Consider the following 24,276-nt stretch of genomic DNA (forward strand, 5'->3'; position numbering starts at 1 on the left):
AACCACTTCCTGTGTAGCTAGTTCCTGTGTTGACAGAAAGAGCTAAAGGGGAGGAGGGGGTAGAGGGAACAGAGCCCAGGGTTAGGGGGTTACTGAGGCTCTGGAGATGCGAAGGCCAAGAGTCCTTCCCCACCGTGAACCCCCTCTACTACTGCAGCTGGAGGAGTTTTTCCCAGTCTGTGCTCCCCTGGGGCGAGAGAGATCAAGCAAGCGGCTTGGGTGGGAAAAGAGAACTGGAGGAAGTTGACAGGGATGGGCGGGGCCCGTGGGGGGGCTGACCAGGAACCCAGCTTCCTGTTCAGTACCCAGGCATCCAGCCCCCGGCTCACCCCCACCCCTTCCAGCCCCCATTCCCCACAGGAACCCAGGGTTCCGGCCCTCCTCCCAAATCCCAGCTACCCCTCCCCCATCAGTTTCTCCCCTCCAGGGGATGGAGGCCGAGAGACCCCAGGAAGAAGAGGATGGTGAGCAGGTGAGCCGGGCGCTGGGTCGGGGAGGCTGACTCTGGGAGAGAGGGAGGTGAGAGGACCTGGGACCTAGTGACGGTGGACTCAGGGGACTTGGAAGAGCTTGGACACACTGAGGCAAGAATAGAGACACAGAGAGAGGAAATGAGCTGCTGGCCTAGCCCCCTGCCCACCCCACCTCCGCCTGACTGGACCGGATGTCTCTCCACATCAGGGCCCCCATCAGGATGAGCATGGCTGGCCCCCTGTGAACACCAACACTCGGCCTTGGCGATCTGCTCCTCCATCCCCTCCTCCTCCAGGGACCCGCCACACAGGTACCTCCACCCACCCAGGTTGCTCCCTGACCCTGGTGCCCATATCCTTCCTGATCCCATTACCAAAGCCTACTCCATCATGGGGCCTCTCCCCACCTCCTCCAGACTCCCCATCGTACCCCCTCAGCTCTGTCCCCAAGTCCCTAATTACCTTACCCTGCCCCCACCACTACCACCACCACTCCCGTCTGCCAATTTCTGTGAGTCTTTGAGCCCTCCCCCTCCTCTCCCCAGCCTTGGGGCCCCGCTCGGCCTCCCTGCTCTCCCTGCAGACTGAGCTCCTCCTGGACCTGGTGGCTGAGGCCCAGTCCCGCCGCCTAGAGGAGCAGAGGGCCACCTTCCACGCCCCCCAGAACCCCCCAAGCCGAGTCCCAGCCCCACTTCGGCCTCTTGAGGACAGAGAACAGCTCTATAGCACCATCCTCAGTCACCAGGTGAGACACCCTCCTAGGAAGCAAGACCCAGGCTTCCTGGTCTCTTAGTCCCTGTTCTCTTTTGGGCCCTACCCGCCTCCCTATCTGTCCCCTCGCCAGGCCCTAGTACCCCCATCCCCATCACAGCTGTCCTATATGTCCCTCACACCAGCCCTGGCTCCTTTCAAGGCTTGCTCCTCTTAGAACCTCACCAACACCCTCTCCTCCCTCCACTCCTCCAGTGCCAGCGGATGGAAGCCCAGCGGTCAGAGCCTCCCCTACCTCCAGGGGGGCAGGAGCTCCTGGAGTTGCTGCTGAGAGTTCAGGGTGGGGGTCGAATGGAGGAGCAAAGGTCCCGGCCCCCCACACACACCTGCTGAGACTTGAGCCCCCCACCAGCCCCTTTGCACTCCTGGGGCTCAAAGCTGGGAAGCCCATTGCACACCCTCAACCCTGCTTGGCAGGGCCACTAGAGACTGGAAGACCCAGCACAAATCTCAATATTCATCGCCCTCATCTACCTTCCCTGGGAATTGGAAGGGGTGAAAGTCCTCAAACCTTGGGAATAGTCAAGGTAGGATAGTCATTTAACTCCCTCCCCCAGTACGTGGGAGCTTGAAGAAGTGAGAGGATCTCAGCCACCAAGGGACACCCCACCTCCTCCTCTGATCTCAGGGAGTGGCAGGGAGTCTTGGTCCTGAGCTGTGGGGACACCCCGGTAGTCAAACCACTAGGCAGGAACTGAGGGCTCAGACCTCCTTCTCCCAAGAAAAGGCAAATCTCCCAAGGTTATAACCTGAGTGAGTGTTCCACCCTTCTTCCCAGTAAGAAAGGAAGGGAGGGTGGGCACAGCAAAGAGACAAAGACTCTTCTCCCAGCCCCACCACAGCAGCCCCCAGCCCCAGGACTGAGGGGCCTACAGGCTGTGAATGGACATTTAGCCCTGCCCACCCTCCCCACTGCTGCTCTGAGTCTGTATGATGTTTTGACTGTATGAATAAATATAATTCCCCTCTGGACTGAAGACTGGTGTCTGGGGCTGCCGGGTGGAGGGTAGCAAGGTGAGGCCAGAGGCCGCTTCTTTCCCCAGTCTGGCTGGAGGCCAGCTCCCCTCCCTGGCTGGTTAATTACTGGCTCATTAAGCAGCGGCTGGAGACCTCCCTAATTATCCCCCCCAGCCCCCCCTCTTGGTTTTAATTAAGTAGAACAGGGAGAGGAGTCATTAGGACAAGAAATATGAACTGAGCTGTCTGTGAACCCAGGCATTCCAGCGCCCAGAGTCCACATCCCCTGGATCCCTGATTCGGAACCCAGAAGGCAAGCCCCCCAGCCCCCAACACGCCCCCTTCCCAGGCCACAGAAGTCCAGCCCCGGGGCCTTCCCTTTTTTCCTCCCGTGGACTAGTCTCCTCCCCTTGTCCCCTCTTCCCTCTCCCCTCCTCCACTCCGTCTCAGTTCCTCTGTTTCTGTGTGTCTCTCCGCCCCCAGCTCCTCCCCGTTCCTCCTCTCTTCTCCCCTCCTCTTCCTCCTCGGCTCCCCTCCCCCAGCCTCCCTCCCTCGCTCCCCCCCTTCTCCCTCCTCCCTCCTCGCTCGCTCTCACACACACCCCCGCTTGGGCCTCCTCTCTCTCCGGCTCCATTTTCTCCGCCGCCGGGGGCCGGGGTCTCCTGTGGGGGGCCCAGCCGGTACCCCAGGTCTCCCATCAGGGCCGGGGTGAACCCCCGGGGGAGCCGGGAGCGGGGGAGACGGGCGGGGGTAGGGGCGGAGGGAGTAGCGGCCCCAGCGAGTTTGGGGGGGAAGTAACCAGGCGGGGGGAGGGGCGGAGCAGGGAGGGGGCCTCAGGGCCCCCCCCCAACTATGGACGAGCGGCTACTGGGGCCGCCCCCTCCAGGCGGGGGCCGGGGGGGCCTGGGATTGGTGGGTGGGGAGCCTGGGGGACCTGGCGAGCCTCCCGGTGGCGGAGACCCCGGTGGGGGTAGCGGGGGGGTCCCGGGAGGCCGAGGGAAGCAAGACATCGGGGACATTCTGCAGCAGATAATGACCATCACCGACCAGAGCCTGGACGAGGCCCAGGCCAAGTGAGTGCCCCCACCCCGGGACCCCACACAGACCCAGCAGAAGCCCCATTCACAAGCTCTAAATCTTCCGGGAGCCCCCACTCCCCAACTCCATGATCCTACAGCTCTCTTCTCTTCTTACTCCCGGGAGCCTTGAGATAAGTGATCCCTCTCAAACCACCCTTTGCCCCCAGGCCCGGAAAGCTTCAAGAGGGAAACCCCAGGTGGTCTCACCACCACCACCCCCGCCCCCGCCCCCCCGCAGCTCCTCACTGACCCCCACACTCCCCTGGAACATCCTTCCATCTCCAGAGCCCCCTTCTGGCTCCCAGAATAAGAAACTGCTATGCTGTCTTCTCTCCTAACTCTCTACCCAGCCCACGCGCCTCCTCTCCAGACCTGGGGACCACCACACCCCTCCCCAGAGCTCCTACCAGCCTTCTCCGCCCATGACCCAGCCTCCAGGGGTCCTCACCCACACTTGGCCCCTGCTCAGCTCTCCTCTAGGAGCATCGGAGTCTCTCACCCAGCTCAGTCCCAGGACCCTCCACATAACATCTATACTGAACTCATTTAGCTCAGCACCCCTAACACCTCTCTGGCACCTCAAATTCTGAGTCTTCTCCCCAGCCTCCATCTCTCTCCCTCTGAAATCTACCTTGCCACCCTTATTTCTGCAGTCACCCCCAAACGCACCCTCTAAACCCTTCTAGACCATCCCCCACAGCCCCCAGCCCATCCACAGTGCCTTTAGCCTGCTGCCTGCACCTTCCCTCCATCTTCCTAAAGCCAAGCAGCTTCCCCACATCTCCCTGCTCTAGGAGCTGATCTCTTCCCAAGAAACCCAACTCCATTCCACCCCCAATTTCGCTTTCTTGTTTCCCTACTTGTTCCCAGGCTCCCCTCTCTCAATGCTATGGTCCCCCACCCCACCCCCCACCCTCTGTTTCTGTAGCTCCTCAGCTTTTCTCTCTCTTCCTCCCAAGGAAACACGCTCTAAACTGCCACCGAATGAAGCCTGCTCTCTTTAGCGTCCTGTGTGAAATCAAGGAGAAAACCGGTATGTGGGTCCCCCTCTTATTCCTCAACTCTGAGGACGGAACCCTGTTCACTATAGGATTCAGGCTAAGAATTGACAGCTTGCGGCCCTGAGGAAAGTGGGGGTTAGGGAGGTTGCTAGGGGGACTGGGGAAGAACCAAAACCTGGAAACTTGAGTCTCCAGGAGGCACCAGGAGGGCTGAGAGCTGGGTGTGGGTCCCTGGGTCCCTAAGTCCACTCAACTGCACACTAGGCCTCAGCATTCGAAGCTCCCAAGAGGAGGAGCCGGTGGACCCACAGCTGATGCGCTTGGACAACATGCTTCTGGCAGAGGGTGTGGCTGGGCCTGAGAAGGGGGGGGGCTCAGCGGCAGCAGCTGCAGCTGCTGCAGCCTCCGGGGGCGGCGTGTCCCCTGACAACTCCATCGAACACTCAGACTATCGCAGCAAACTTGCCCAGATCCGCCACATCTACCACTCGGAGCTGGAGAAGTATGAGCAGGTGAGGAGAGGAGGCTGGAGTGGGTGGAGGGAGAGGCTCTTGGGGGGAATCCCAGACCCAAAGGGCTCCTCCTCACAGCCCACCGGCCCCCACTGCAGGCATGTAACGAGTTCACAACCCACGTCATGAACCTGCTGAGGGAGCAGAGCCGCACGCGGCCTGTGGCACCCAAGGAGATGGAGCGCATGGTGAGCATCATCCATCGAAAGTTCAGCGCCATCCAGATGCAGCTCAAGCAGAGCACTTGCGAGGCCGTCATGATCCTGCGTTCCCGCTTCCTGGATGCCAGGTGGGGCCCAGGGGCCCAGGCTGGCCCCCAGCACTGGACTCCTTCCCATTCTTCTCCGAGGCCCTGCCAGAACACCAACGTCCTCACCACCTTTCTCCCTTTTCTGCAGACGAAAACGCCGTAACTTCAGCAAACAGGCCACTGAGGTCCTAAATGAGTACTTCTACTCCCACCTGAGTAACCCATATCCTAGTGAGGAGGCTAAGGAGGAGCTTGCCAAGAAGTGCGGAATCACCGTCTCGCAGGTATTGGGGGAGGCTTGGGGAGAAGGAAATTTCAGGCAAAAAGCTCTCATATCCTACTGACTGAGGGGCTTTCAGAGGGAAAGGTTTCCAACTGACCCTCCTTTCTGCCCAACACTCCACAGGTCTCCAACTGGTTTGGCAACAAGCGGATTCGCTATAAGAAAAATATTGGAAAGTTCCAAGAGGAGGCAAACATCTATGCCGTCAAAACCGCCGTGTCTGTCACCCAGGGGGGCCACAGCCGCACCAGCTCCCCAACACCCCCTTCCTCCGCAGGTGGATCCCGCTGCCACCCTGGCTGGCTGTTTTGCACACTTCCTGCTTTTGTTCCCACTTCCTGTCTAGTCAGGATCATAGCAGAGACGGGGCCTTTTGGGGTGAGAGGGACCAGGCTGAGATGAGATGGGCATGTCGGGGGACAGAGGCCATTCCAAAAAAGTTACTTCTGCCTTTGTTCCAGCAAGCGCCCAGGGGAGGCTCAGAAACAGCCTGCTCCTTCTGAGTGTTGAAGTGTTATTTTGTGGATAATTTGCGGGTAGTGGTGCACCCCCTTAGAGCTAGGTCAGAGGGCTTTTTGGAAACTGAGAGCTGTGGTGAGTCTCCTGTCTGCCATCACAGGCTCTGTTATACTCTTCCCCTATTCCCTCTCTGCTCCCTCAAGGCTCTGGTGGCTCTTTCAATCTCTCAGGATCCGGAGACATGTTTCTGGGGATGCCCGGGCTCAACGGAGATTCCTACTCTGCTTCCCAGGTCAGGTGACCCATCTCCCCTTGAGTAGGGCTTTCCCAAATTTGGTTTCCCTCCCTTCAGGATACAGGACTTTTTTCTTTTGAGGCTTCTCACTGGGGCATACCCTCCTTTGCTGCCTGCAGGTGGAATCACTCCGACATTCAATGGGGCCAGGGGGCTACGGGGATAACCTCGGGGGAGGCCAGATGTACAGCCCTCGGGAAATGAGGGTGAGTGGATACCCGAAGCCCCCCCTCTCTACCTCTCACCAGGACAGGAGGGCCTTTTCCCTGGCAGTACTCTCCCCAAAACTGGGTTTCCCAGAGCCCTATGCCAACTGTCTCTCTCTTTTCCCAGGCAAATGGTGGCTGGCAGGAGGCTGTGACCCCATCCTCAGTCACATCCCCAACAGAGGGACCAGGGAGCGTTCACTCTGACACTTCCAACTGATCTCGCCCCTCAGGGCCACAGGGGTATGGGGCTCACAAGGCGACTCTTGAAGAGGACGCAGGCATCCAGAGGACAAACCCCAGACACAGGAGAAGCACAAGACAGAGAAGGGCAAATGGGGTTGTCCCCTCCCCCACCAAACTCTCAGTGCTGGGGGTGCTGATTACAAGGCAGGAAGAATGGGGTCCCCTAAGGGGATAGTGGGGTCTGTCTCCCCCCTTTTCTCCTTTTCTCTCTCCCTTTCTTGCATAGAAACACACCTATTTTTCAGATCCCTTTCTCTTCCCTTTCTCTGTATCTCATATACACACACATACAACTATTCTGTTTCTCTCTCTCTCTCTGGGCTCCCCCATCTCCCTCCCCCACCCCACTTATCTGCTCTGGGATCTGTGGAGACGCCAGCCCTGCCTGACCAGAGATGCCAAAAATGGGGACACAACTTCTGGACAGAGGACATGGGCCACGCCCCTGTGCCTCCCCACCCCCCGCCCCTCCAGACGGCTTTATTACCTCATACGCAGCTCATCTTAAACCAATAGAATCGCTCGGTGGACGAGAGTGTCTGACTCAGATATCTACCTCGGAGGGAGTTTCTGCTACTTTAGGGAATTGTTGACTGGGCTTTGGGGTTGAACTTTTTTTTTTTTTTTTTTCAAGGAAAGAAAAAGAAACCCTGGGATCCATCTGTATTTTTTTGATTTTTTTGTTTTGTTGTTGTTGTTCTTAAATTTTTAATTTAGTCTGGGGAAGTAGATGTTTTTATAAATATGTTGATCTCTTTTTTTTTTTTTTTGATTTCTTGCTTTCCCATATTAGGGGTGATAGCTAAAGGGGTCAAGATAAGAGAAGGGGGAACAAATAGAACTGGTGAAGAGGCCTGCCTGGCTCCCCTCCTGTCCATCAGGAAGTACATTTAGCAGGACACCAAGCCTGCCCCCCTACAATCACCTAGGTGTTCTCCTTTGCTTGTAAACCAGGCGTTCCTTGCTTGTGCAGGCAGCTTCCTGCTGCATCTGGTGTGGAGGCAGTTGGGCTTGCTCTGCTGGCCTATCCTCCCTCTTCCCACAACCCTTGGGCAGAGCTGGACTCGGTAATTTTGAGGAAATGCCACCTTCCCCTATGAGTGACACATCTTTAAATCTTTTTGTTTTAACTACTATTTGCAGATGGGAGGGGGAAGAATGGGGAGGGGGTTATTGCCAAATATGTTCAATATGGGTTGGGCTGCTTGTGTATGTATCTTCCTCAATTTCCCCAGAAATGAGGTATCTTTTTTTCTCAGTCCAAAATCAAGAGGGTGGGGAGAGAGAGGAGGGAGGTTGCAAAAGCCAGGTATGGGGGAAAGTAAAATCACCACTGTCCCATCCTTGGCCCTGAGCCCTACCATCTGAACCCCTCAAACATCCTCAGGATTTTACAAGACTGTCATAGTGGGGAACCCCTCCCGTCAAAGATCCGAGCAGGATTGTGGGGGCAGGTTGGGAGTGTGATGGGTGGGGGGTGGGAGGCATGGGCTGGGGGCAGTTCTCTCCTCACTTGTAAACTTGTAGTTTCACAGAAAAAAATGCAGTTTTAAATAAATTTCTTTTTTCCCTGGGTTTAGTTGAGAATTATTTTCAAAAACATGAGGAATCCTAGAAAAAATATTTTTCTCTCAGAAAGCCTCAAACAGGTTTTCCCCAAGTCCCCCAGCCTTGCCCTCACCACCCAGGCCCCACGTTTCACCCTTGCCTCCTCTCCACAGAAACAGCCTGGCCTGATCCCTGTTGCCTAGCAACCTTGCCTAATAGAGATGGGGCTCCAGTGGTCCATGAGGCAGCCCTCTGCAGGCTCATGGAATAGGTTGGGGGTCTTGAGGGGATGAGAGACCCTAGAAGGTGTACTCCCCACCCCCATGGATGTGGCTGTACCCAGAGGCTGGCAGTGCCCAGGGGTGGGGTGATAATTGTTTCTCCTGGTACCTGAAGGACTCTTATCCGAGTGGCATGAATTCCTAGCATTCCCTGTGACTGGACAAGATGAGGAGATGGGGGCAGGGGCCAGGAAGGAGGGAGCAAGCCCTTCCTAGGGCGGTGGCCACAGCAGTGAGAGGGGCAGACAGAACCAGGAGCCTGGGCAGGAAGCAGGATGGCAGCAGGGGCAGCGGCCGGAGCCTGGGTGCTGGTCCTCAGTCTGTGGGGTGAGCCACTCCCCCCCAAACCAATCCTCCCTGCAGAAAGCACTCCACGTCCCCGCCAAATCTCCCCAGAACTTTCCTGGAACCTCGGCACTGCTTTTCAAGCTCCCTCACCTACCCTGTCCTAGTTTTATTAGCCCCCGTCTCCCTTCCTGCCCCTCTACTGTGGTACTGTCTCCCAGGGGCAGTAGTCGGCAGTCAAAACATCACAGCCCAGATCGGGAAGCCACTGGTGCTCAACTGTAAGGGGGCTCCCAAGAAACCACCCCAGCAGCTGGAATGGAGACTGGTAAGCGGGGCTCTTGCTGCAACCTTCCCACTTCTGGAGAGACTAGTGACGATCTGCATCCCCACCCCCCTGCCCCGTCAGTCCTTTCCCAAAGGGCTTGCGCTGTTTAGGACCCTCTCCTCTATCCGCAGAATACAGGCCGAACAGAGGCTTGGAAGGTCCTGTCTCCCCAGGGAAGCCCCTGGGATAGTGTGGCTCGTGTCCTCCCCAACGGCTCCCTCCTCCTGCCTGCTATTGGGATCCAGGACGAGGGGACTTTCCGATGTCGGGCAACGAGCCGGAATGGAAAGGAGACCAAGTCCAACTACCAAGTCCGAGTCTACCGTAAGGGTTCCAGGGCCTTCTCTAAGGCCCACTCCTCAACTAAGGAAAAGCCTTCAACCCCAGCCCGACTCCTTGGCCCTGGTGTGAGAGGCTCTGACTTCGGCTGCCCTCATTCCCAGGAATGAGAATCTTCAAAGCTGCAGCCTCTGATTGGATTTTTCCCTCCTTCAGAGATTCCTAGGAAGCCAGAAATTGTTGATCCTGCCTCTGAACTCATGGCTGGTGTCCCCAATAAGGTAGTGGAAGAAAAGGGGAGAGGTAGAAAGTGGTCCTGAGAACGGGAGGGGAGTGTAGCTGTGTGTATGTGTATGGAGTCTCTTATTTTCAAATGATGATGAGGTCACTCTTTCCTCAGGTGGGGACATGTGTGTCCAAGGGGAGCTACCCTGCAGGGACTCTTAGCTGGCACTTGGATGGGAAACCCCTGATACCTGATGGGAAAGGTGAGTCTAAAAGGTCCCCCCTCCTAGCTGCTTCCTTTCTGATCCCTCTCCCACACCCATCCTGGGATGTCTTACCTTGTCCTCCCCATACCATAGGACTGTCTGTGAAAGAAGAGACCAGGAGACATCCTGAGACAGGGCTTTTCACACTCCAGTCAGAGCTGATGGTGACCCCAGCCCGGGGAGGAGATCCTCGCCCCACTTTCTCCTGTAGCTTCAGCCCTGGCCTTCCCCGGCGCCGAGTCCTGCACACAGCCCCCTTCCAGCTCAGTGTCTGGGGTGAGCACAGAGGTGGGGAGGGCCCCAAGCTCGGGGGAGCACATTCTGAAAGTATGGCTCTCAGGGAGGGAAGGGTTAAGGCCCTGCACTGGGACCACACATAGGTGTAACTCGCAACCTCATGCCCCTGCCCACCCCCAGAGCCTGTGCCTCTGGAGGAGGTCCATCTGGTGGTGGAGCCAGAAGGTGGAGCAGTAGCTCCTGGTAGTACTGTGACCCTGACCTGTGAAGCCCCTGCCCAGCCCCCTCCTCAAATCCACTGGATCAAGGACGTGAGTTAATCTGGAGAGAGGGAGCTGGGAGGTAGAGAGATACATAATTGGCACCTAGGTGGGCAGGGGGCTCGTGGAGAGAAAGGCATGTGAGGAGCTGGGGAGGAAGGCAGGCTATCTGCGGATATGGAGACAAAAGGACAGGAGTATGGGATGTGTGGACAGGGGTTGTTAATAGTCTCCTGTCCACCTTCCCCCACCAGGGCACACCCCTGCCCCTTCCCCCCAGCCCCGTGCTGCTGCTCCCTGAGGTAGGGCCTCAGGACCAGGGCACCTACAGCTGTGTGGCCACCCATCCCAGCCAGGGGTCCCAGGAAAGCCGTGCTGTCAGCATCAGCATCATTGGTGAGGAGACCTCTCCAAATCCCAGGGACCCCAGGGCTGGGCTGAGGGACATTGCGGGCTCCAATTCCCCACCCTACTCTGGCATTGTCCCAAGAGCCACCCCACTCCTCCCTCAGTGTACCCACACCCAGGCCTCCTCTGCCCCACCCAAACCTTACCAAGAGAGCAGCCCAACCTGTCCCTTCTCCCCTCCCCACTGAAGAAAGTGCAAGACTCCACTGGGGCTCCCACTAAACAGCCCTCTCCCAATTGAAACCTTCCCTTCTGACTTGCTCTGACTTTGTTTTTCAGAAACAGGAGAGGAGGGGTCAACTGCAGGTGAGGGGTTGGATAAGGTCAGAGAGAAGCAGACAGACCTCAACATGACTGGGAGGATGGCTGACAAGAAAGGAATGGTGAGTGGTGGGGGCTGTGCCCTCAGTTCTCCCCATCTCTCCACAGGCTCTGTGGGCAGGCCGGGGCTGGGAACTCTAGCCCTGGCCCTGGGGATCCTGGGAGGCCTGGGGATGGCCGCCTTGCTCATCGGCGTCATCATGTGGCGAAGGCGACAACACCGAAGAGAGGAGCGGTGAGTGGAGAAAGCCAGACACCTCAGACTTGGGGCTTCCAGTCAGCAAGGAAGGGTGTGGGGGAGGAATGACAGAGTGCTGGGAACCGTGTGCAGAATTGTCCCCAATCCTCCTCCCCAGGAAGGCCCCAGAAAACCAGGAGGAGGAGGAGGAGCGTGCAGAGCTGAATCAGTCAGAGGAGCCAGAGGCAGCCAAGAGCAGTGCAGGAGGGCCCTGAAGGGCCCACAGCTCGACCCCATCTGTCAGTTCCCTTTTGTTTTTCCTACACTCCGTTCTGACCCCAGACCAATTCTCCCCTGTACAACAGCTATCCCACCTCACCAAACTGTCTTCCACAGCCAGAGCCTCCCACAGTGATGAGTAAACACCTGACACATTTTGTCCCATTTGCTCTTGTGTGTGTATGTGACCCCCTCACCCCCTGCACCCTTGAGAGCCTTGGAGAGGCACTCACCCCCACACTTGCCCACACCATGCCAAACATCTGTTCAAGTTGAAGAGAAGATGCTCCTGTCCTGGAAGGAAGGAGGGAAGGACAAAGGTGGGCAGAGTTCCCATCAATACATCTCACCTTGTTTATTAAATTTGTAATAAAGGAGGTAGTGAGGGGAAGGAAGCACTTCGAGTCAGAACCCATATTAGACACTGGGAAGAGGAAAATTAAATTAAATCAACGAGGGGGAAGAGGGGGAGAGTCAGAGAGAGGCTTGCCCACCTTTCAGTATCAAATCAAGAAATGTGGGGGAAAGCAAAGGATCAGGAGAGAGGAGAAGCAAACATTCTCTTCAGTCCATCCTCCTCTCCCAGAGCCGGGAGTTATGATCTACTGAGTGAGCAGTTCAGAGCAGAAGGTTCTCACATCCTATGCACAGATGTCACTCCTCCTGCCCACGGTCCTGGAGAGTGGCCAGGGTGGGCCTTGGCCAACAGAAATGGAGGGGTTGGGGGGGAGGGTCCAGGAGTAAGGAAGGGTCAGCAGGGACCCCCAATACTGATTCTCCTCTAGCTGGAGGTGGGCAAGGAGACACAGCTCAAATACTGAGCAGCCAGAAAAAGAAGAAAATGGCGAGAAACAGGAAGAGAGAGTCCTGCCAGCTGGAAGCCGGGTGACCCTGTCCCAGATCCACACCTGTGGGAGAGAGGAGAGCAGAAGAAGCATCCACTCCTAGGCCTGGAGAGGGCCTGAGGGGATCCAGAGGGCTCCCTGGTAGAGGCTGAAGGAAGGCTCTTACCTGTACCCCGGCGGAATGGCTCATGGGCATTGAAGACGGTGGTGAAAAAGCCGAAGGGAAAAGCACCGACACCAAATGAGAAGTGAAAGCCCCCGGTATCACCAAATGGCTGGAATCCCTAGGGAGGTGGAGAAAGTCAGAGGGGAATTGGGGAAGTCTTTGGCAAGGAAGGAACACAATCAGACAAGACTCACCCCTCTGCTCTCTGGAGCGGGTCGCTGGCCCTGGGGGCGGGGTGGAGTTTTCAATCTGAGGAAGAGAAGGACTGTCAACAGGAAATGTTCTCTCCTCTTCCACATCCCTCTCCCAGGGCAGAAGCCGTCCACCTTCCCTCAGCACCATCTCCCTCCTCTCTCTCACCTGGGATCCTGGGGCTTCTGGCTCCCTCGCCCATAAAGGGGGACAACCTTTTCTCTGCTGATCCCAGCTTTACACACTGGGCACTCTTGCCGCTCTGGCCGTGTCTCCAGCCACTGGGGGAATAAAATGAAGTGGATTCCAGTACACAGCAGGGTCTTCCAGCTCCTCAGAGCTCCCCATTTCCCTCTTCATCTCCTCTGTGTACGCACCTGATGAAGACAGGGCCAACTGGATGGGGGGGAAAAAGAAAGGTCAAACTAGCTACAGAAAAGAGAGACACAGACCCAACCTCACAGACGCCCATCTCTCGTCCCTTTGTCCCAAGTATTACCTGCTGTTGCTTTTCATATTTTCCACAACCTCTACCATGCCAGCCAACCTGGCCTTCCTGCTTCTCTGATCTTCCAACACCTAAAGCTACATCCATCTTCAACATGCTCAACCCTCTCCTCTTGCCTCTCTCCCAACACACACAAACACACACACACGCATCCTCATCCCCTCCCTTCTCTGCCTTTTAACTTAATTTCTGGTTCTCTTCAACCACCCCTTTCCAGATCTCCCCTTTCAGTCCCAGCCCCAGCCCCATCCTTGCCTCCATCACTCCCAAACCAAAACCCTCTACTAGCACCTTCCTCCACTACTCCTTTTCCTCTCTTCCACACCCAATCAAGTCCCTCTTCCCACAGCCCTTTAACCTCTCAAGGCCCTTGTCCTTAGGTCTGCCATTCCACCTCCTCCCATCTCTCACCTCAATGTGAGCCCACGTTCCCTAGGTCTCCCCCACTCAACTGATGCGTGCCTCCCCTATCCTTTGAGTCTAATCCGTTTCCACCGGTACAGCTAAGACCTCTCACTTCCCCGGGGTAAGGCGGCTCAGGTCTCACCTGTACAGAAACGCAGTGCCCACCTACCCCGGCCCCACTTCGTCTTAACACACCATACGCCCCTGCCTCTAGTTCCTATGACTCTCCTTTCCACAGGTCTCATCTTTACAGACGTGACCCTCCTGCCCATACCTGAAAAGACTTATGTCCCCTCCTCGAGCCTCACCTATGGGGATGTGACCTCCGATTGTACGTATGACTGTATGGTCCCCCGGCCCCCAGCCTCCCCAGTAACGAGATGAGTGAGCCCCACTCCTTTTCGCCCCCCTCCCCCATTCTCACCAGTACAGGTGGCCACACACACTGACCACAGCTTCGCGAGCAGTCTCCAGACATATATTACATTCGAAGGTCGCGCCCGCCCCGCCCCGCTCGCGGTTTGGCCCTTCGGGGACCCCGTCTTCCTCCTCCGCTGCTGCCATGGCCGGTTCTGTTTCGCCCCCGCGTACCCCTTCGTCCCCCAAAACACACATACACACGCCGCGACAAACGAAAAGCCACCTCCTGCCCACGATCGTTGGGCAGGCTTCAAGGTTTTTAGGTCACGATTGGTCTGAATGACTGCCAATCACACAGGATTCAAAAGAACGGATTGGTCCAAAGAGTACGGGCGGAAAGAGGTGCGCGCAGTCCTGCCCTTGCACAATGACTATTGGCTGATTCAGTCGCAGTCAGGATGCGACGCCAGGAGATTGGTAACAACTCCATATGTCCTGTCGCCCGGCCTGGGAGGGCTTTATTCGTCCGAGTAGCTGCCAGTCATAACCAAAGGCCAGAAGCAATTGGTTAGGGACTACATAGACCTCGCCCACTATAAGCCCCTTTCTTTCTTTCACTTCCTCTCTCAGAGAATGTCCGGATTCCAATTGGACTTTGGAGCGTATGGCTTCAAAGCAATTGATTGGCTAGAACTCGACGGAAAATGGTGGTTGGGTAAAATGCGCGTGCGCAGCGGGCGGCGGGAAGAGGTGGGCCAATCCTAGAAGGTCCCACCTTCTCTGGTCCCACCCCTTCACCTGTAGCTTGTCGCCATCGTGACTGCTTTACAATTGGCGGGGTTTGGGGTTCAAAGGCCTCGGCTCGGTCTCATCCGGGTCCTCCGGCTGTGGTCTCTCTCGGCTGATTGGGCCGTTTCTTTCGCCCCTGATTGGCCGAGATCGGGAAAGACGGAGAGAAGTTCGGAAAAGAGGGCAAATACTAGGGTCGCAGGGTTCAAAATGGCTCCGGTCTCGTTCGGTGACGTAGAGAGCAGAATTTGGGTCCGCCCCTCCCTCTTAGTGAAGAAGGGAGCAGAACTGGGATTAGCCCGACGTTTGGATGGTGCGAGCATCGATCTGCGGCGCTGGTGTTAACCCACCTCCCTCGGCTGGACGACTCAGCCCGCCCCTTTTTAGGTGATTTACAGAGCAGAACTGAACGAAAGGCCCACCCCCTTTTTAACGTCACACAGAACAGAGTTAACCTCGACCCCGTTTTAAAAAAAAGAAAAGGGTTAGCTCCACCCCTTTGTGAGTGGGTGCAGAAGGGGCAAGGTCCGCCCCTTTTTAGGCGACCCGCGGTGGAATGGGGTTAGACCCGCCCCTTCCTTGTGCCCAGCAGCACTGGGGTCTTCATCCTGGGCTGGACCCCTAGGACTTGAGCAAGCTGCTTCAGAGTTTGGGCCTTTCGTACGAGTCTGGGCCTTTTCTACAGTCACTGACCCTCACTGTGGCCCAAGGAGCAAACTAGGTAACAGTCCTCCCACTACCAGTGTTCTTTACATTCTCTTCCTTCAGGACCTGTAAACTCACGCAGAGCAAAGGTGTGCCCGGGGGTGGGGCGCAGCCACGGGATGAGGGCTGGTCAGCAACACCCTGATAAAAGGCCCTACGTGACTCAGCTGAGGCAAGATGAGAAGTTGGGAGTTGCCTAGAGGAGGTTAGGGGAGGTGAGAGTTTAGGAGACTTGAAGAGGTGGAGGAAAAAAGTTATTGAGAGGGAGAGGCGCTGGAATGGTCCTGGTAAAAGGATAATGGGAGTATGGGGAAGAGGGGAACGGGCTGGAGGGGGAGCTAGATACATGGCTACACAATTAAGGAAGCAAGCTTATCCCAGAGGGATCAGTATTCTTCCTCACGTTTTTTTTCCAAGGAAGCAACCCTAATGCCCAATTTCTATTGAAAGAAAAGATGCGACCGAATTCTATGTTGGGCAGAGGGGTTGGTTCAGCTTGGGTGAGTAAGGAGACTGATAGGAAGAAACTAGGAAAGAATAAGTACTGAGGTCAAAAAGCATGGAAGGACAGGGGCAGGGAGAGAGGGAGCCTGCGAGTATACCTTCTCTTTCAAGACCAGAGAGGGGGTGGGGAGACCTGGACTGCTGGGAGATAGTAGGGGGGGACAAAGGGCAAAGAGACCAGATAAGAGGGCTGGAGGGTACGGTGGGTGAGATGGGGTTCTGGAGAGAAAAAGATGAGAGGTGAAGAACTCAGTGTTTGGCATATAGTGGGTGCTTGATAAATACTGGAACTGAATGGGGGACAGGAAAGGGGGTCTTGGAGAAGAGTTGGAGGGAATAAGCAGCAGATATGGGAGTTAAGAACAGAACAAAAGTGGCAGTAAGAGGAGAGCTGATGGAGAAAGAGAAGTGGGCCGAGGAAGGAATACAGCACCAAGGGACACTCAAGCCGTGTGTGCTGAAAGGGAGTTGGAGAAAAAAAGATGCAGCTGGAGCCAGAAAGGGTCAGAGACAGAGGCTGAGCCCAGCTGAGCTCTCGTGGGGCGGAGCTAGCCAAAGGAGACTGATAAAAGTGGGGAGAAGATGCTTGGGTCCCTGGGAGGCGATTGGCAGAATAAGCCGCCCATCACCGCCCCCTACTTCCTGGCCAGCCCCGGAAACCTGCAGGCGTGGGGAGGGGTGGGGGGATAGCGGCAGCAGCAGACCCAGCCCTCAGAGAGACAGCAGGAGGGGAGGGAGGGAGCTGAGGGGAGAACCCCACACCGTTCCTACCGCTATGGGCCCAGCCTCCCACTCTCACCTCCCCTCCATCGGCCGGGGCTAGGACACCCCCAAATCCTGTCGCCCCCTTGGCGCCGACACCCCGACCGAGGCAGAGACACAGCCACCCGCCACCACCGCTGCCGCAGCCTGGCTGGGGAGGGGGCCAGCTCCCCAGGCCCCCCACCCCACTGAGGTGGGGGCGGGAAAGGGATGGGAGGAGGAGGGAGGATGGTGCTGAAAGGGACGTGGAGGAGGGGGTGGGGGAGAGATTGGGTCTGGGAGGGCCGACTGGGGAGAGGATGTTGCTGGGAAAGGAAAAGGATGAGGGCCGACTGGGGAGAAGGTTGCTGGGGAAAGGAGAGGGGGCCTGAGAGGAAGGATGGAAGAGACACAAGAGGGAGGAGTGATGGAGACCCTGTGAGTTTGGGATAGGGGTGTGGACAGGGAATCCTGGAGAGGGAATTCTCCACACATTCCCCAATTCCTTTTCTTGCCCTTTGGCCCCACTGACTCTTGGGGGGTTGTGGTGGGGAGAAGGTGGTTTATTGCCCTCCTTCCCCCAGCAGAATTTGCTTCCTAGGACTGCCCTCAGACATTTCTGTTTCCAGCTAGCCAGAGGACCTCTTATTTCTCAGTGGCCTTCCACACTGTGCTAGACCCTTACTGACACACAGATGCCTTGTGGGGGCCATGTTTTCTACACTGAGTCGGTGCGCCTTTGACATGTTTAATGGCTTGTGTGTGGCCAGGTTATCCCTGTGCTATCCATGGGCAGTGGAGAAATGATGTTCTTTTCCATCAGAATTGCTCATTCTCATATCTTATGTTCATGTCTCATGTCCAGTCTTGACATGTTCAAGTGTGTGAGTTTTCATATATTGCATCTATTATGTGGTTTCATGTTTCTTGCACATTTTATGTTTTTGCATATTTACTTTAGTGTGTAAAGATTATACCTTATTTTGTTTAGGCTCACATGTGCATGGTCCCGCCATGTAATATAGTCTTCATGGATGGGATCCTGTGACTTAGTGGACTATCGCACACTCATGTTGTGATGGGATTGGCCTCTTTGCTGTATGTTTTTCCCAGTCATGGTTCACACCACATAAGCGTGCTTCGCATGATGCACTGTGACACATCCATAGCATGTGTACTTCTGGTTACATGTAATATTTATTTCATAATTTTATTGGCAATATATTTTGTGAGCCGTGTGCTCATTAACCCATTTGGCACTCCATTGTGTTTATAAATCCTTGGACATTTCTGCTCTGGAGAGGGTCATTTAATAACACGTATTAGAGAAAGTAACTGGGCCTCCAAGTCCACAGAGAACCATCCCGTATGCCTTACCTTGCTGACCTCTCTGGCCTGTGTCTCTTCACGCACATTACCTCTTCAGTGGCTGTGTACTGTCTGTGTCCGTGGAGCTCAATGCAAGCCACAGGGCAGCCCTGCCACGCACATTATCTGTCCCTGACTCTGCACTGTTGGCATGTATTTGATGACAGCAGCATCTTTCCCCTGTGGCATGTTGATCCCTATTCTATATGTTTCTCTTGTTTGGGAGGTGGTAGGTCCCGTCTTGATTGTTGTCGCACTGCCTTCACTGTGGTGGTGTATTGTCTGCGTATATTCAGAGTAAGTTACTATTAGGCTTCGTGTGTTGGTTGCTTTCTCGGTGCCTTTTCTTTTCATAGTTAATAGTCCTCAAGAGGGTAGCTATCTGATTCGTGATCAGATATGTGTCATTAATTATGGCTCTGTGGATATGCGTACAGCCTTATAATCGGTCCAGCAAATATTTATTGAGAGCCTTCTCTGCCTCCTTCTTTCCTGGGCACTAGGGATAAGATAGCATCCCTGTCCTCAAGCTGCTTACAGACTAGGAAGGGAAACAAAAATGCCACTAAGCAGTTACACACAATATGGTGTCAAGATCCATGGTTTACAAATTCATGTGCACATCAGACTTACCTGAAGGGCTTGTTAAAATACAGATTAATGAATTTCTGATTCAGGAGATCTGAGTGAGGGCCAAGAATTTTCATTTCTACACTTTGAGAACGAGTAGTCAAGATAAAATTGTAATGAAAACTCAGGCCCCGGGGAATTCAGGAAGACTTCCAAAAAGTGACGCTGAGCTGTGTGAGGCAAGAGAAGAAGAGGCGGAAGGGCATTCCAACTAAAGGGAACAGCATGTTCACGGCACAGAAGCATGAAAGATCACTGTGTGTGTAAGAAACTGAAGCAAAAAAGGCTTTTATGGGGATGTGGCCAAGGGTGTAAGCAGAAGTCAGCTTGTCAAGAAGGGCCTTTAGGCAAGGCAGGGAAATGCTCGGATTTGTGTACAGAAAAATCTCTGTGGTTGCTATGTGGAAGAGGGATTGGAGGGGAAGAGTTAGGAGCTGATGTGAACTTGCAGGGGTAGTGGGACAGAGCAGCCCAGAAAGCTGACCGCTTCAGAGCTGGCAGGGGCTCCTGGTTCCTCTGTCGCCTGTTACCTTCACCCTTGGCAGTGAGCTTACCTTTGAGCACAGACCTTGCTGTCACTGGAAGGGAGTACCTGTGGCCTTGTTGGGAGCGACAGGTGTTTGCCTGAACACCGTTTTTGTGATTGTGACCCTGCTTCCAGCAGTGGGGCAGAGTGGAGGAAGGAGGAAGAGCCGAGAAGGTTGGTTCCTGCATGACTGCACCTCTTCCTCCTAAGCTCATTCCTCGCCCAGGGCAGGTGGGTGATGTCCCTTTTACTCTGCCCTCATTTTTTCACTTATTGAGGCTTCACACACTGTCCCTGCCTGACCAAATTGCCTCCAGCGTTGTTGGAAGGGTGAGAAGGGGGCGGTAGGATTTGTTTGCCTGTCTGGAGGCAGGATTGATGGATATAGCTACTTCTGGTATGTCCATGGGTTTATCTGGGAATAGGGGCGGCTGCTTGGGTGGAGAGGGGTTTTTCTAGGTATGTGTGTACATTTCTTTATCTGTCACTGGATGTGATTGTAAATCTGTGTATGTGTATAAACAGGTCAGTCTTTGTATGACTGTGTGTGTCTGTGTTTGCATTAGTGACAAAGCCTTTTTTCTTGCCAGTGAGCCCTTGAGAATGTCTGTGGGTGTTTTGTCACTGTCACTGTGTCTGCTGTGTGCTGTGTGTACTCATACATATATACATACAAGCGGCATTGTGACCAAGTGGTTAGGAGCACAAGCTGTTAGATTCAAGCTAGGAATTGCCTCTTAGGAGTTGTATGACCTCAGGTAAGTTATTTAACCTCTCTGGGCCTATTTCCTATAAAATGTAAGTTGTGTGGATCATATTTAAGGGTTTAACATAGTATATAGACCAGCCCTGTCCCACAGAAATATAATGCGAGCCACATATATAATTTTTAATTTTCTGGTAGCTACATCAAGAAAGATAAAAAGTGAAATTAATTTTTTTTTTTTGTGAGGAAGATCAGCCCTGAGCTAACATCCATGCTAATCCTCTTTTTGCTGAGGAAGACCGGCTCTGAGCTAACATCTATTGCTAATCCTCCTCCTCTTCTTTTTTTTTCCCCCAAAGCCCCAGTAGATAGTTGCATGTCATAGCTGCACATCCTTCTAGTTGCTGTATGTGGGCCGCGGCCTCAGCATGGCCAGAGAAGCAGTGTGTCGGTGCGCGCCCAGGATCCGAACCTGGGCCGCCAGTAGTGGAGCGCGCGCACTTAACCGCCAAGCCACAGGGCCGGCCCATAATTTTAATAATATATTGTATTGAACCTAGTATCTCCAAAAAGTTATAATTTCAAAATGTAATCAATATAAAAGATTAAAGTGATGTTTTACATTCTGTTTTTTGTTCCAAGTCTTTGAAATCTGATATTGTACTGCCAACACCTCTCTCTTCGGACTAGGGCACATTTCAAGTGCTCAGTAGCCACATGTGGCTGGTGGCTACCGCAGTGGATAGCACAGGTATAGACCATCATAAGACCCTTACCAGCTACAAGTGTTAGCTATCATTGTCTTTTTATTGTCATGTATCTGTGAGTTGTGGATGTCCACGTCTCGTGTCTCTTGTCTGTCTGAATATATCTGGAGCTTTTGGGGAGAGGGGTGGGAGAGCAGACCCAAGCTCCCACCCCCACCACTCCCATCCTAGAGAGCTTTCCTGGGTAGGTTTCGATGGAAGCACTGACCCCATACTGTGTCTCTGGCTCTTGTCCTCATAGCCCCCCAAACTCTGCCTTCTGCAACTTGCCCACCCCGCTCCCCTCCAGGAACCAGGCCCACTGTCCCTTGGCCTGTCCCCTGCAGGTGGCCAGAATGGAGCTGTGGCCAGGGGCGTGGACGGTGCTGCTGCTGCTCTCCCTGCTGCTGCTCTTCCTGCTGCCCGCCCTGTGGGTCTGCAGCCCCAGTGCCAAGTACTTCTTCAAGATGGCCTTCTACAATGGCTGGATCCTCTTCCTGGCTGTGCTCGCCATCCCTGTGTGTGCCGTGCGAGGACGCAACGTTGAGAACATGAAGTGAGGGGCAAGGGGTGTTGGGTGATGAGGGAACATAAGGGTCAGAAGTGAGGAGAGGATGGAGAGGGCATGGGGTGTGGGGGAGAGACTGAGAGAGCCCGGGGACAAGGAAGGGGAGAGGACTGCAAAGATGCCCAGAAAAACAGTAGGGTAGGGGAGCTGAAGCATGCAGGTGGACGTCAGGGGATCTTGCCAGAACCCCTTGCCATGACCCCACAGGATCTTGCGTCTGATGCTGCTCCACATCAAATACCTGTACGGGATCCGAGTGGAGGTGCGAGGGGCTCACCACTTCCCTCCCTCACAGCCCTACGTCGTTGTCTCCAACCACCAGAGCTCCCTCGACCTGCTTGGTGAGACCCCTCCATAGAGCACACCACCCCCGGCCATGCCCTTCCTCCTGGAACCTTCCCCAAAATCTCCTCCCCTAGAGATCTTCACCTCCCCTTCGTCTGGGATGTTGCCCCTTTGCTCCCTTTCCAGGCCTTCTTTCCCTGGGGCAGAGCTGCCCTCATAAGCAGGGTAATATACCTTTAGTCACCCTTTCCTCCACTCAGGGCTTCCCCACCCCCTCCCCCAGTTTCCCTCCTCCTTTATCTCCAGTCCGTAGTGGTGTGAGTGATGACCTAGGCCAGGTGGGCTGCCTCCTGTGGCACTCTGCCTCCATCCTGATCCTCATCCCACTCTGCCCCAAGGGATGATGGAAGTTCTGCCTGGCCGCTGTGTGCCGATTGCCAAGCGTGAGCTACTGTGGGCCGGCTCTGCCGGGCTGGCCTGCTGGCTGGCAGGAGTCATCTTCATCGACCGGAAGCGCACTGGGGATGCCATCAGTGTCATGTCTGAGGTGGCCCAGACCCTGCTTACCCAGGACGTGAGTCACCCTGGGGAAATGGGGATGGCAGGTTATGGAGTAGAACAGTTGTAAATAAACTGATATGCAGGGCCTCAGAGGTCCCTTTACAGCACCACACCCTTTTCTGACCCCTCCATATATGTGTGTCTTCCTTGACCCTCTTTCTTCCCCAGGTCCGGGTCTGGGTTTTCCCCGAGGGCACAAGAAACCACAATGGCTCCATGCTGCCCTTCAAACGCGGCGCCTTCCACCTTGCAGTGCAGGCCCAGGTGGTTACTACCCCCTACTTCTGCTGCTGAGCCCCCAGCCCTCCCCCATCCCTTCCTCTCGGCAGAGGCTTGTCATGGGGGTCTCAGAAGGGAGCAGTGGGCTGATCCATTTTTCCCCTTCCCCAGGTTCCCATTGTCCCCATAGTCATGTCCTCCTATCAAGACTTCTACTGCAAGAAGGAGCGCCGCTTCACTTCTGGTGAGGGCTCGGAGCAGATCCAGGGTTGGTGGTGGCCAAAAAAGCCATGGGAGAGGCTGGAGGGATGTCCCCACGAGGCAAGAGGGATCAGTCAGTGTCAGAACTGTGAGATGTCCACAGGATCACCTAGTGTGACCCCCCCATAAGTATTTATTAAGCACCTGCCATACCCTGCTAGGTGGGTAACAATGGTGTCTGCTAGGAGGCACACTTGGAGGTGTGCCTCCAAGAGGAACCATTACTGTCTGGTGGGAAAGCTCAAATCCATGTGAGCTATAGTGACTCACACTTGGCAGTAAATGCTAAATCTAGACAATGGGGACTGGACGGGTGCTGAGGAAGTGTCTGGACTGGGGCTTGGGGAAGGCTTTGTGCAGGAGGGCCTCAGAGAACAGGTGGCAGCTGGCAAGCCGAGGAGCAGTTGGCCAGGGTAGGAGGAACTGAAAGGCTGAGGAGCAGAGTAGCAGGAGAGCTCAGCAACTGGGCCCCACCTGGGGCAGAGGCCTGGGTAGACAGGCCATGATGGTGCTCACCCCCTCCCAGGGCGATGTCAGGTACGGGTGCTGCCCCCAGTGCCCACAGAAGGGCTGACACCAGATGACGTTCCAGCGCTGGCTGACAGAGTCCGGCACTCCATGCTCACCATTTTCCGGGAAATCTCCACTGATGGCCGGGGTGGTGGTGACTATCTGAAGAAGCCTGGAGGGATGGGCGAGGCCCCGCTCTGAGCTCCCCTCCCCTCTACCCCTACCTTCCTCCCCACACCTGTCAGCCCCGTGGCCTAAAGCAGGGCCAAGCCCTCTTTCTTGTTTCCCCTCTCTCCACTTGTTCTCCTCTTTGGAATCTTCAATTTCTGAAGTGAATGTGGAAACAGCACCGCTCCCTGCCCCTGCCCAGTTCCCCCAGCGGACTCTCTTGCCTCGGTGCAGTCTCCACTCTGACCTTCACCTCCTGTGCCATCTTGTCTGTGGAACAGTTGCCTCCCCTTCATCTCTAGTGGCTCAGCCTACACAAGGGTGGAAACACTTCATTCTGTCCCCAATGGACCCTCTTCCTTTGTGGTCTTCTCTCCTTCTCTACCCCACATTGGCCAGTGGACTCATCCATTCTGTGGAACAGTCTCCCCTCCTCCTCCCCCCAAGTCCATGGATTCAGTGGACTCATCCGTTTGTGAGGAGGACTCTTCATGCTGTGGCTGGAAGCTGATGCCTGGAACATTCCTCCCAGGCTCATCCTCAGCAACTTCACCCTCCTTCCCATGGAGCCTCCTGTCAGTGGAGGCTGGACTCTTCTCACTCAGAGGTCTCATTCCTGCCCATGCCCAGGTCCAGGGTTGAGCACACCCCTGGATGCCAGTTTGGTCCACATTTCTGCTTTCTCCTGTACCCGTGGTACACTTCTTCAGTGGTCCTGGCCCCACCCAGCTCCCTGCAGCCCTGCTGTACCATTCTAAACAGACACAAGGGGAAGAGGCAGACATCAGGTGCTGCACTCACTTCTGCTCCCTGGGGAGTTGGGAAAAGGAACTGAACCCTGGCTGGAGGGGATGGGAGGGCTCTTAATTTATTTCTCTTTCTTTTGAGGCTTCCCCTCTCTGAGCCAGTTTTCATTTCCTCCCTGTGGCATTAGCCACTCCCTGCCTCCCACCCCAGACCTATGCCCACAACCAGGGAGGTGGGCTGGGAGCAAAAGGAGAGGGTGGGACCCAGTTTTGCGTGGTTGGTTTTTATTAATTATCTGGATAACAGCAAGAAACCAAGAATAAAGATTGAAAGAGAGAT

The 24,276-nt window shown here is 55.2% G+C and overlaps 5 protein-coding genes across 10 annotated transcripts; 4 read left to right on the forward strand and 1 right to left on the reverse strand.

Moving 5' to 3' along the window:
* Positions 1-69: 69 nt before the first annotated feature.
* Positions 70-2,216, forward strand: GPSM3 (G protein signaling modulator 3). Its single transcript, XM_058554697.1, has 4 exons — positions 70-472; positions 682-784; positions 1,019-1,218; positions 1,440-2,216. The coding sequence occupies exons 1-4, from the start codon at positions 431-433 to the stop codon at positions 1,575-1,577; spliced, it is 483 nt and encodes a 160-aa protein (XP_058410680.1). The 5' UTR covers positions 70-430; the 3' UTR covers positions 1,578-2,216.
* An 822-nt stretch (positions 2,217-3,038) lies between these two features.
* On the forward strand, positions 3,039-7,067 carry PBX2 (PBX homeobox 2). 2 transcript variants are annotated; one of them, XM_058554690.1, is made up of 9 exons: positions 3,039-3,274; positions 4,240-4,313; positions 4,546-4,793; positions 4,892-5,082; positions 5,192-5,327; positions 5,450-5,603; positions 5,989-6,077; positions 6,200-6,286; positions 6,414-7,067. In XM_058554690.1, the coding sequence occupies exons 1-9, from the start codon at positions 3,054-3,056 to the stop codon at positions 6,504-6,506; spliced, it is 1,293 nt and encodes a 430-aa protein (XP_058410673.1). In that variant the 5' UTR covers positions 3,039-3,053; the 3' UTR covers positions 6,507-7,067. The 2 variants fall into 2 exon arrangements, with proteins under 2 accessions (XP_058410673.1, XP_058410674.1); XM_058554691.1 differs by having other exon boundaries at positions 6,016-6,077.
* Positions 7,068-8,020: 953 nt separating this feature from the next.
* Positions 8,021-11,587, forward strand: AGER (advanced glycosylation end-product specific receptor). 2 transcript variants are annotated; one of them, XM_058554700.1, is made up of 11 exons: positions 8,021-8,688; positions 8,868-8,974; positions 9,106-9,298; positions 9,470-9,566; positions 9,638-9,741; positions 9,838-10,020; positions 10,162-10,292; positions 10,496-10,637; positions 10,929-10,955; positions 11,079-11,205; positions 11,327-11,587. In XM_058554700.1, exons 1-11 carry the CDS (start codon positions 8,637-8,639, stop codon positions 11,421-11,423), a joined length of 1,260 nt encoding a protein of 419 aa, XP_058410683.1. In that variant the 5' UTR covers positions 8,021-8,636; the 3' UTR covers positions 11,424-11,587. The 2 variants fall into 2 exon arrangements, with proteins under 2 accessions (XP_058410683.1, XP_058410684.1); XM_058554701.1 differs by having other exon boundaries at positions 9,470-9,534; positions 9,654-9,741.
* Positions 11,588-11,767: 180 nt separating this feature from the next.
* Positions 11,768-14,290, reverse strand: RNF5 (ring finger protein 5). The gene is made up of 6 exons (XM_058554696.1): positions 13,968-14,290; positions 13,008-13,026; positions 12,799-12,911; positions 12,633-12,687; positions 12,439-12,556; positions 11,768-12,335 (listed from the first exon to the last, which is right to left on the reverse strand). Exons 1-6 carry the CDS (start codon positions 14,156-14,158, stop codon positions 12,238-12,240), a joined length of 594 nt encoding a protein of 197 aa, XP_058410679.1. The 5' UTR covers positions 14,159-14,290; the 3' UTR covers positions 11,768-12,237.
* A 2,358-nt stretch (positions 14,291-16,648) lies between these two features.
* Positions 16,649-24,273, forward strand: AGPAT1 (1-acylglycerol-3-phosphate O-acyltransferase 1). 4 transcript variants are annotated; one of them, XM_058554694.1, is made up of 8 exons: positions 16,733-16,856; positions 19,302-19,397; positions 20,966-21,174; positions 21,394-21,527; positions 21,870-22,045; positions 22,201-22,296; positions 22,423-22,495; positions 23,039-24,273. In XM_058554694.1, exons 2-8 carry the CDS (start codon positions 19,353-19,355, stop codon positions 23,221-23,223), a joined length of 918 nt encoding a protein of 305 aa, XP_058410677.1. In that variant the 5' UTR covers positions 16,733-16,856; positions 19,302-19,352; the 3' UTR covers positions 23,224-24,273. The 4 variants fall into 4 exon arrangements, with proteins under 4 accessions (XP_058410676.1, XP_058410677.1, XP_058410678.1 ...); XM_058554695.1 differs by having other exon boundaries at positions 19,305-19,397; XM_058554693.1 differs by lacking the exon at positions 19,302-19,397 and having other exon boundaries at positions 16,649-16,856; positions 20,929-21,174.
* Positions 24,274-24,276: the final 3 nt, after the last annotated feature.

The sequence above is a fragment of the Diceros bicornis genome, chromosome 14 (genome assembly GCF_020826845.1).
Source record: "Diceros bicornis minor isolate mBicDic1 chromosome 14, mDicBic1.mat.cur, whole genome shotgun sequence".
Lineage (NCBI taxonomy): Eukaryota > Metazoa > Chordata > Mammalia > Perissodactyla > Rhinocerotidae > Diceros > Diceros bicornis.